The 11,673-nt window shown below is 52.8% G+C and overlaps 1 protein-coding gene across 1 annotated transcript in view; it reads right to left on the reverse strand.

Moving 5' to 3' along the window:
- LOC119101691 (uncharacterized) overlaps positions 1-10,094 on the reverse strand; it is a 28,874-nt gene extending 18,780 nt beyond the window's left edge. Inside the window, exons 1-3 of the mRNA XM_037225109.1 lie at positions 10,076-10,094; positions 4,974-5,126; positions 4,575-4,692 (exon numbers count right to left, since the gene is read on the reverse strand). Of these exons, the coding sequence (XP_037081004.1) occupies positions 4,575-4,692; positions 4,974-5,126; positions 10,076-10,094 (290 nt within the window). The remainder of the gene's footprint in view (positions 1-4,574; positions 4,693-4,973; positions 5,127-10,075) is intronic.
- Positions 10,095-11,673: the final 1,579 nt, after the last annotated feature.

The raw sequence follows: 11,673 nt of genomic DNA on the forward strand, positions 1-11,673 counted from the left end.
CCAATGCCCTGCAGTCCAGGATATATCATTATCATACTCAGCCGGTAGATAACACTCTTCTGTAAATTATACGCGAGAGTTTCTCCAGGCACGCTTCCCAATCACTTCCATCACCCCCCCCCCTCCCCCCACTCACTACCAGGCGACCGACCTCGCCGCGCACTAGGAGCAGCTCGCATTCAAATGGGAATTGAGATCCCAAAATGGTGAAGGTTTTCTACTCCCATCGAAAGAAAAGAAATTCATGCCGTCCACCTCTACAGCCTCATTTCCTCTGGTCAGCCTTGGGTTACTGGGCAGCTTGTTTAGTATCCATACGTACTAAACCCGCCACTTTTAGTACGGATCGGTACTAAACACCGTTTTTCCTCTTAGCAAGAATACGTACTAAATATTCTCGAGAATGTGTTGACGTGGAACGGCGACGCACTGCCAGTGTGCGGTCGGTGTGAAATGGGAAATCTGCGGTAAAGGGAGGTAACTATTGAGTCGTAACTGTTCTTCCTGAAAAACTACGAGAACCAGGAACCGGGCTGGATGTTACCGGGGCCTGTGGTTGTGTCAAAAGTTCTTGGAACCAGGGCCCGGCATTAGCAGGCAAAAGAGCTAAAGAATGTAAGTCAGCTCTGGCTCAGCCATAGGTACTTATAACATGGATTACCGAGAAGCAAGCAAGTTGCTTGGCTGATAGGTGACCATATATATAACACCAGAAAACCATCCCAATACCACAGGTTACCATCAAAGCTCAGCAATAATTTTTTACACATGCCCAGCCCACCTGCGGACCAAAGCTAGTCCCACATTGATACTGTTTCATCATGCACATAATGAATCTATACATGCCTGAGCTTTGTGCTCAGGCTTCTGGAAAAGCTGCATTGTTGTTACAGAGTCAGGGCATGCTGTTTATTTTGACTTGCCTGTGATGTACTGATCTGCTTTTTAGGGTAAAGTATTTGGGTTGTGTAGGGTGACCTTTTTAGGTCAATTTTTCCAAGGTCTCAAGACTCATAATACTCCATATTTTGACCTCAGGAGTCTAGTGTTGGTAAAACGACTAGTGTGAACTGTGAGATACGGTGTTATGTATTAATGGCATGTTGTGATTCCTGTCGCTTGCCAGAGAACTTATGGGAGCCTAAGGCTGGGATTGACGGAAGAACAAGGGAGACCAGGAGCTGAAGCCAGTGCTTACAAAATAATTAATGGGAACCAAGATGCAGGTCTTGTGTTGTTGAAAGAAACAGTGGGAACCAAGATCCGGGGTTTCGTTTTATATAAGAACCAATAGGAACCAGGATGCAGCATAATGCTTTGTCAAAAGATCCATTGGGATCCAGGGTCCAGGGTATTGTTTTGTCGAAAGAACCAGTAAGAACCAGGATTCAGGGTCTTGTTTCATTGAAAGTACTAGTGAGAACCAAGATCCAGGGTCTTGTTTTGTTGAAAGAACCAGCGGGAACCAAGGACGAGGGTTTTACTTTACTGGAAGATCCAGCGGGAACCAGGATCCAGGGTCTTGATTAATCAAAGGAACCGGTGGGAACCAAGATCCAGCATCTTGTTTTGTCGAAAGAACCAGTGGGAACCAGGATCCAGGGTCTTGTGTTGTCGAAAGAACCTATGAGAACCAGGATCCAGCATCTTGTTTTGTCGAAAGAACCAGTGGGAACCAGGAACCAATGCTGGGAACCAGGCACATGTCTGGTATCATGGCTCGTACCTCGGCATTCTTGTCTTGCACCTCGATGCCGCCTTGCACGTTATTCATGATCCCCATAAATCATGCTCCAACAAATGCTCCCCTGGCAACTCGTCGAAGTCTGTGTGATGATAACACATGGAATGACGAACGTAAAGCGCACTACAAAGGGCACATATTTTGACGTGAAATCGACCTTGCGTGGTCCTTGACCTCAGTTGACCGCAGGTGACTTCTTAAGACGTCCTATTTCAATGTTACTATGAAGTAATTTTGGTAGATAAATTCGATTTCATGGGCTATTCCGGACCACCCAAATTTGGAACTCTTAACAGGCTGTGCAAGATAGAGATAAAATGCTGACCTGACCCGACCTGGCTCGTGACCGGTGAATCAGGTGTTCTTGGATGTTCAAGTCCTTCAGAAGTAATGGCTGAAAATAATCCGAATCGAGTGCTCACTTTTACCCCGTGCAGCCCCAAATTTCGAAGTTATAAGTTTCGATCAAGTAAGAGCAAAAGTATGGATAACAGCTGAACTTGGCCTGACCCGTGACGTCAGCACCAATGTGCATTGGGTTTGATGACAGTAGCTCTGTAATTGACTGAAAGGTCTATTTCAATATCTTGTGGATTGATGTAAAAACATGTTCGGGCTACTGGAATGAAAACATAATGAAGTTGCCAAGAGCTAGTAAGAAATATGATCTCTGACTTTACTTAGAAAGTCAACGGTTGACCGAATCTGCGAAATGTTGGTGCCGTTGGAAGTTATCGTTACCTTTAACGTTCTGCGGTAATGTGGTCGCTCTACGGTGCTTTGTTTACGATCAACAGGATAATATATATATATATATATATATATATATATATATATATTGCTTCAACATTTTCCTTCGAAAAATGGGAAACTGTGATGACCACGAAGACGAACCGTTTTTGTTGCTCCATAATGGCAATGCTGTCTTCGTGAACTATGGGGATGTCATAGACATCAGCACCCAATTTCTTGCACCCCAACGTTGAAAACAGACATTCTTGCACGAAATATGAGCGGTGACTGTCAAGCATTGCACTTTTGCTTCCAGGGCGTGTTTCACATTTGTATTGTGTCTTGAAATGACGTGTCTGTCTTGAAAATCATCCGGTACAGTTTACAGTCCCTCCTTTCTTAAAACCTAAACCCCTCTAGTTTACGGGCTACACACCCACGAAGAAGTGCAGACTTTTTCGGGGAGACTATTTCAAGGTTACCCAGGCATCCATGACGCCATACTAACGCCATTCAAATCTTACCGTTTCACTGGCCATGCGGCAATCAAGGCCAAGAAAAACATAATTGTCGAGTCGTTCATATCCGGCGTTCGTGAGCACAATTCTCAGACATAACGGACGTCAATAAGTTCTTAATCAATGTTGTTCAAGGTACGATGACGCAATCAAACTATAACGTATTGAAGAGAACATTGACGTAAGAGAAAAACTGTATTACAGTGAGCAGCGTTTTCCACTTCAAGTATACCAATAGCTTGAAGAGAGCTGATTTCACCATAACTGATGCTTACTTGATATCCTCAAACGTAGAGCATTTTCTTCAACGGTAGGAATCTCCACATTTCAATCCCGAGGGTTGCCAGTATCGTAGATGTACAATAAGATGTCATTAATTAGAAAGCATAAATCAAAAATGGGTGGAAAAATCATTTTAAAGGAAGTTCACTCTTGGTAATATCAGAACCAGGGCATGATGGTGCGCGATAGGGCTTATTGAGCGTGAACTTACAACAACAAGCTCAGTCGCGGCCCATTTGCCGAGGGCACTGACGGTCCTCTGCCCGCGGCCTCCTGTTCCGTCTGATTCATTGACATGCAGCATCTAGCCGTGTACGCTTCTTTCATTATATCTGATGCGGGCCTCAGTACCTTAAAATATGGGGCATTCCCTTCAACGCAATTCGTGTCGCCAACGGCATAATAACGCCGGGCACTTTGGGCGTTGGCAAACGGCTCGCGATAGCGATTCTCACCGTGTCGAAACGGGACCATGAAGGAGGCACGACCATTGCCTTTTGCTCGAGATGGCAAACGAAACGACCTATCAGTTGGTATAGAAATCAGTGACAGCGTCAAATAACCTGCACTTGTGCTGCCCACATGTTGAACGCCACATCCGCAAAGGCCTCCCGCGGCGTAGAGAGTAAAACGCCTTCAGGCTGTACGACTAAAAAGGCTGACCGTTTACATGCTGTCAGATGCAATTTGTTTCGATTGCTAGAAGGGGACTGGTTGCAGGGTTACCGATCATGGTGGAGTGACAATCGTATAAAATGAGTAATGAGTACATAGTATTTCTGAGCGAGAGAAGCACTGACTGGAAATAAGGCGAATAACTTCATCCCAAGGCCGCACAGAACGGAAGATAGGAGTTGTTATGAATGTCAGATGACTCCGACACGATGTTGGCTTGTCTTGAAAAATTCACATAGGAAAAGTAGAAGGGGGTGCTTTATCATTTCCGTAATATTTTTTCAATCACCTAGCCCATCACATGCTCGTCGTAACACGACCGGGATTTCAATGTAACATTCTTGTAACACACCCAATGTATCCACACCTTCACAGACAGGCATTGGCACTTGCGTGGTGATAGACGTGAGGAGCAGAGCCGCCTCCCGACAAATAGTCTGAATAGTCAGGCAGTTAGCCCCATCCCTCATTAGTACCCAACGTTCGCCGACAGAGCCCGGTCCTCCGCCAGTCCGGATCCGGCCTTCGGTCCCACCGCCCGCCGTCCTTTGCCTGGCCAGCCCGTGGCCACCGACCTCCGGTCCCACCGCCGCCTCCTGCCAGGCCCACCCGTGGCCACCGACCTCCGGTTCACCGCCCGCCGTCCCTTGCCAGGCCCGCCCTTGGCCACCGACCTCCGGTCCACCGCCAACTCCTGCCAGGCCCGCCCTTGGCCACCGACCTCCGGTCCACCGCCGCCTCCTGCCAGGCCCTCCCGTGGCCACCGACCTCCGGTCCCACCGCCGCCTCCTGCCAGGCCCGCCCTTGGCCACTGACCTCCGGTCCCACCGCTCGCCGTCCCTTGCCTGCCCAGCCCTTGGCCACCGACCTCCGGTCCCACCGCCGCCTCCTGCCAGGGCCTCCCGTGGCCACCGACCTCCGGTCCCACCGCCGCCTCCCGCCAGGCCCGCCCTTGGCCACCGACCTCCGGTCCACCGCCGCCCCCTTCGCGGCCCGCCCGTGGCCGGCTGTGGGCTACTCACTGTAGATCTTCTCGCTGCGCCGCTTCATGGCACGGCACCGCCAGGCGACCAGGGCCAGGGCCGAGACCAGGAGCAGGAGACCGGCCGCCGCGCCGCCCACTATCAGAGCCACAGCACCTTCGGCCGGACCCCGGCCGCCAGCTGAGAGAACGCCTGCCGGCAGGAGAAGATATGGTGTGACCGGTCACCAGACGCCTGCCAGCGGGGGAGATATGGTGTGACCGGTCACCAGACGCCTGCCAGCGGGGGAGATATGGTGTGACCGGTCACCAGACGCCTGCCGGCGGGGGAGATATGGTGTGACCGATCACCAGACGCCTGCCAGCGGGGGAGCTATGGTGTGACCGATCACCAGCACGCCTGCCAGCGGGGGAGATATGTGTAGTGCACCGGTCACCAGACGCTGCCAGCGGGGGAGGGAGATATGGTGTGACCGGTCACCAGACGCCTGCCGGCGGGGGAGATATGGTGTGACCGATCACCAGACGCCTGCCAGCGGGGGAGCTATGGTGTGACCGATCACCAGACGCCTGCCAGCGGGGGAGATATGGTGTGACCGGTCACCAGACGCTTGCCAGCGGGGGAGATATGGTGTGACCGATCACCAGACGCCTGCCAGAGGGGGAGCTATGGTGTGACCGATCACCAGACGCCTGCCAGCGGGGTAGATATGGTGTGACCGATCACCAGACGCCTGCCAGCGGGGAGCTATGGTGTGACCGATCACCAGACGCCTGCCAGCGGGGGAGATATGGTGTGACCGATCACCAGACGCCTGCCAGCGGGGGAGCTATGGTGTGACCGATCACCAGACGCCTGCCGGCGGGGGAGATATGGTGTGACCGGTCACCAGACGCCTGCCAGCGGGTGAGATATGGTGTGACCGGTCACCAGACGCCTGCCAGCGGGTGGGTGGGGATGGGGAAGGTCTATGGTGCGACCGGCCGCCGAGCCACACGGCGCAGAATACGCCGTTCGTGCATCAATTGCCCACAAATATCAATCATCAAGTGCCAGTGTGACAGAGCCCACAGTCCACACACAGGTCACAATCAGTTGGTGCATGGTTCACAGGTCATCGACATCGCATACCGGAATCTGACACGGTGCACGGTCAGCACGCAGAGGAAACGCCAGTGCCAAACGGTCCGTGGTCGACGTAAAAGTCACAGGTCCAGGTTACATATCAGTGTGACACACGGTCTGCAGGTGGCACAAAGGTCACACAGCAGGATCCTGCGGATCACAGATGATACGCAGGCTGTTGGCAAATGTAACGCAGCCCAAAGGCCATACCCCATTACTGGCCCCATGACCGTGATTCCATTACTCAGGGCGACGCGGTTCACAGGTCGGACAGGTCGAACACAGGTCACACGGGTTATACATCAATGTGACACGGTCTGTGGACAAAAATCTGTTGACAAAGTCCACAGGTCACACAAGAATAACACATCAGTGTGAATGGGTCAGCAAGTCCCACAAAAAACCACATACGCGTGAAGGAATGTCGCAAAAAAGTGGGGTTGCTAGAGACCAAGTCAAAGTCGATTTTCCCATGCTTTGCCATAGGTATACTTTTCATTATCCTCGGGCAGCGGGGCTGCCATGGTACCCACGGACCTCCGTCCTACTCCCATGCGCATTCCAGTATGATATCGCTCACGGACAATACAAAACCAATGTGGCACGGCTCACAGCCCACTTGCAGGTCACGCACCAGGATAACACGGTCCACAGTCTGCACAGGTCACGCGTCGTCCGGCCGGGGCACCGCACGCCGCGTCAGCTGTTAGCTGGCCGGGTGGGCGGCGTGCGCGCGCCGCTGCAGGCCGGGACCGCCGCCTGACCTGCGCCGCGGCCGCCGCCGGTGCCCCGCCCACCGCCGCTGCACCTCGCACGCACAGGCTCACACCAGCAGCCGGACCAGCACAGCGGTGGGGCTGACCCGGCCGGCGGGACGGCCGCCGCGGTCCGGCAGATGGACACACAGACAGTGGTGATGCCGGCGGCGGCGGCGGCGCCGAATCAATAGTCGGCCCGGGGCGGGCGGCCCGGCCGCGCGCTGCCAGCGCGTATATATAGCGGCGTGGCGCCGCTGCAACCGGCAGCCTTCCGCCTTGCTGTCGCGGTCACACGCCATTTAGGTGGGGGGACTGGACGGCGGGTCCGGTGGTGGGAGCTGCACTCTGCTGCCAGCCGTCAGCGCCTTTGATCGGACATCCATCAGGCGCTGCTCCGTCGTTGACAAATCAGCGAGTGGGGATGATCAGCGATGTCTCTCAGGCAGTGCGTGAAGCATGATGGGATGCACGAAAGTCCGCGCTTTAATCGTGTATGTTAACGGCTCCGCCTTTCGCCTGGCGTGAGGCGGCTCTCATTCCTCGACCTCCCTTTCTCTACTCACGCCTTTGTTCGGCCAATCGTGCCGAGCTGCGCTTAGAAGAAGGGTTTCTGTCATCCACGCGACGATTGTCTGACCGTCCTTTTCTAATTCAATGCCTGGAAAAAGTTTTTCCTCGAGGCACTGGTTTGCCGTAAATTGGAGCGTACATCGGTAAGGTGCTTTGGAGCCCACATAGCTGAAGATGGTCGCCGTTTTTATACATTAAGCTTTTCGTGCAGGAGTTTCCTGTGCAAGTTTTACCCGTTGATTGGCTTTGTTCCCTTTTCAGTTGTCGGCAGCAAGACTGCTTCGGGACGATGTCATTGTCTGTCTACACAGGCCGATGGCCATCACATTGTTTGCACAGGCCCATGGTCAACACATCATATGTCTTCACAGGCCGATGGCCAAAACATTGTCTGCACAGGCACGTGGCCAACACATCGTATGTCTTCACAGGCCGATGGCCAACACATTGTCGGCACGGGCCAATGGTCAACACATCGTATGTCTTCACAGGCCGACGGCCAACACATTGCAACAGTGGGACGCCGGGGCAAAGGGGTGATTTGCTCATTCGTCGTGTCAGCTTGTAACCCATGCCAAACTTCACCGCTGGTATTCTTCTCAATGTCTGCATTGTTAAATTCCGTAAAGTTGCCTTGGCCTGCCGTAGGCACCCCTGTCATTTTAGTCATCATTACCCTATATGCTCGCGTGTGCGTTGCCTGTGCCTGCTGCACACCTGCGGCACAGTACCGCTGCCGGAAACAGATCCAACCGGACGACTGCCATTTGATCTGCACGGTACGGATTGGGGCGACGTCTTTCACTCTCAGGCCACACTAGGAAAATGACGAGATCTTTCCAGGTAGTCATGGGCCGCTGTTGCGGTGCCTTGCGAGACCTGGAGGGGGGGGGGGGGGGGGGGTTCACCCGAGCACCGCCAGCGTCACCGACATGCCCGGTCTGTCATCCGCCGTTATGTCCGGTCTGTCATCCGCCGATATGTCCGGTCTGTCATCCGCCGATATGTCCGGTCTGTCATCCGCCGATATGTCCGGTCTGTCATCCGCCGTTATGTCCGGTCTGTCATCCGCCGATATGTCCGGTCTGTCATCCGCCGTTACACATGTGTCGGTGTCCGGGCTCGGATTGCTGAGCGGCGGGCGGGGCACAGTCGGGCCGAACAGGCAGAGCTTTTCGGTGGCGAACGGCAGGGTGAGAGAGTTATGCCCAAGCTGTCAGGTGAGCAGCTCAACGATTGCTTTGTGTTCGTCGGCTCAAAGGTGGCAGGTGAAGCATTTGCCATGACGCGGTTTCCGATGTTGACCGCCGCCTCACAGAGATCGACGCTTGCGGCTTTTCGATTTCACCAGTCCACATTGATACATCAGTCTGCATGTTCCTCAGTATGCTTGACTCATCTGCCTGTCGGTCCGATGACATCGCTTTCCGAGCCTTGCATGCCAGTTTCACTGCTCTTGGTGAAGTCATCCTGCACCGAATCAACACCTGCCTGAACCACTTAGATTCTAACGCTCCTTGGAAATCTTCCTTTATTCATCCGGTACTGAAATCCGGCGGCCCATTTGACCCATCTAACTTCCGTCCAATATAACTATTATGGCCATCATTTCCAAAGTGGCAAAGATGATCGTCCAGCAATACCTCTGTCACCAGGCCTGGTTTAAGAGTCTCCTTTCGTCCAACCAGCGCGGTTTCCGTTCGCATCACACAACGAAACTCGCTCTGGTGACCATCGCCAAGCGCGTCCTCGCGGCCAGCGATAAGCGAGGAGAAAAAGCGAAGGCAAAAAGCGAGAGTGGAAATTCCGCTTTTATCTTAAATAGGCATCCGCAAATGCTTTGTTATCATTCACCATGGTATTCGTAATGAAAATGGTACCTGCACGGGGCTGATACTCGCTGGTTTGCTGCCTATCTCCATGGCCACGACAGGGCGTGTCTCTGAGCATTTGGGCGTGGCGCGGCTCCCGCGACTACTCCCGAACGGCACGGTGGTGTTTCAAGGCTCCCATTTGGGACCTTTGCTGTTTGGCGTATTTGCTGATGATCCGGTGCTTTAATTCGCAGGCGCCCAGGTGGACATTCATGTGGTTTCTCTGGGAGAAAGAAAATTATGAAGTCCCACAGTCCGATTGTAAGAGTGAAAAATTTACTTCCCTTTCCGGACGGATGGTCAGTGCGAACGCCCTCAAAATCACTGTTAGTAAAACTGAGCTCCGTGCATTTTGGCAATCGTCCGAGTTCGCTAAGCCTTCCAAAACTCAACGTCATCTTTCACTTCCATCCAAAATGGCTCTCGAACCTTGCAACGAGGTCAAAAACCTGGACATCAGTCTCGATGAGAACTCTCGAATGAAAATTTCGATTAAAATTTCTGAGCCAGGGCTCTTCTCGGCAGCATAAAACTCGACCGCATCTCTAATCTGCAAGAGAAACTGATTGCCAGCCCGGCACCTCGCTGGTTTTTGCACAGTGAGTCTGACTCATAAGATCCTCGAGAGCTGGGAGCCCAAATTGTTAGCGACTGTCTTCCGCTTAAACAGGATAATCGTAATAAAACGTCATGCGCGAACGTAATACCAGACAGAACGGTCTGATGCGCGTCCCGCCATCCAAAACTGAGGCTGGTAAGAGGTACAGTAGCTCGGGAGCGGCGGCGTCCTGCAACTGGGTACCAACCGACTTACCCGGCAGAAGCACCGGCATCTCCATACCTCATTTGAACACTGGATGATGACCTCGCGCCCCAATACCATTGGTCACGCGTAATGCACGACCCGAGTACGAGCGACGTTCGCTGTTTCTTTTGCGTGTGCGTGCGTGTTTCTGATATCGCCTTTGATCGGAGTCTTAATATCCGATGCTGCTGTGAAACGGCCATTGAACGTAAGCATCCAATGTTGCTTTGAACCGGCACCTAAACGCCAGTGAAGATTTTCAGTTAGGTGATGCTGATATTAGTTGCATTATAGCGTTAATGGCACACATCATATTTGCGTCGACCGCATGTATTGGTGTGAAGTGTGCGGAATGCTTAAATTATTTGACCAAACAGGCTGAGTCGTCAGTACTTCCGCGACAGCTAGCTGGGATGGAAGGATCGGTGATATAGTTATAGAATGTGCTACAGATGTATGGTGACATAGATATGAGGAATATCCTATGCCAGCCCGAAACCATCACCCAACATGTTTTATGTTCTTTATCCAGCTTGTCTTCTATTGCATTATCCGGAGGACGATTTCTGGAACGGCTTTGTTGCACTTTTGATATGAATGATTTTTCCCATGCTTTCTCCAATCCGGCTTCCGCCAGTTTGTAAAATGCCTCCCCTTGTCACAGGGTGTGCTGGCATTCAGTGAGGCACCCATGCAAGGTGAATGATATGGTTTTACAGCGAGGGAATCCTCCCCCGACCCAACCATGGGAATTCGAAACCGGTCGTATACGGCCAGAATGACTCAGAAAATGGCATACAATGCAGAAATGACCAGTTGGTTCTGGATCATGTCACGTGACCGGCTGGCTGGCCGCGTTGCCGCATCGTGGCCCAGGGCTTGTGCGCCGGCCGCAGCGCTCCTCAGTCAGCCGCAACAAAGGGCACTGCCGCAAATTACGCCAAATGAGGGCCGGCCGACCGACCCCAATTCGGGATCCAATCCCATATCTATTGACTCCAATGGCGTTGGCGCGTGGTGGAGGCTGGCACCGATGCTGCCGCGGAGTGCGCGGGACCGGGGCAGCCGTGGTCAGAGAGGTCCCACGGCTGCCAGCGTTCGACAATCAGTGACCCCAATGTGACGAAGCCTGTGAAAGGACCTGCCCATCACCGCAATACAGCAGCGAGGGACATAGCTCAACGACCACTGGAGTACAACTTGAATGCGACAATAGCCCATCGAGCATTGCGCAATAAGATCAGCACGCCAATATCATCGCAGTTCAACATCACCGGGGCAGTTTCGTTGCCATCTCGTCTACCCGATCGCCGTGGCTGCAGTGGAACCAAGGGTCGTGAGTGCTACAAAATGGCTCGGCATCTGGCCGAAAAGGACTGAGATTACTTCCTCACATTCACTTAGTTGTGAAACGTTCATGACATTATTTGAAATTCGGTGGGCTGGTGTGACGGATGATGTGTGTAGTCTCCTTGCAGTCGTGTCCATGCTGACGCCAAGATGATGGAGCCACCACCTTAATCGTGAAATAGTTGGGCGCCTCATCAGAATGTTCGTCAGTCTTTCGATCATCACAGCGTGCTGAGCGGGTCATTACGAGTATTATT

This window comes from Pollicipes pollicipes, unplaced genomic scaffold (assembly GCF_011947565.3).
Source record: "Pollicipes pollicipes isolate AB1234 unplaced genomic scaffold, Ppol_2.1 Scaffold_4881;HRSCAF=5763_pilon_pilon_pilon, whole genome shotgun sequence".
NCBI lineage: Eukaryota > Metazoa > Arthropoda > Thecostraca > Pollicipedomorpha > Pollicipedidae > Pollicipes > Pollicipes pollicipes.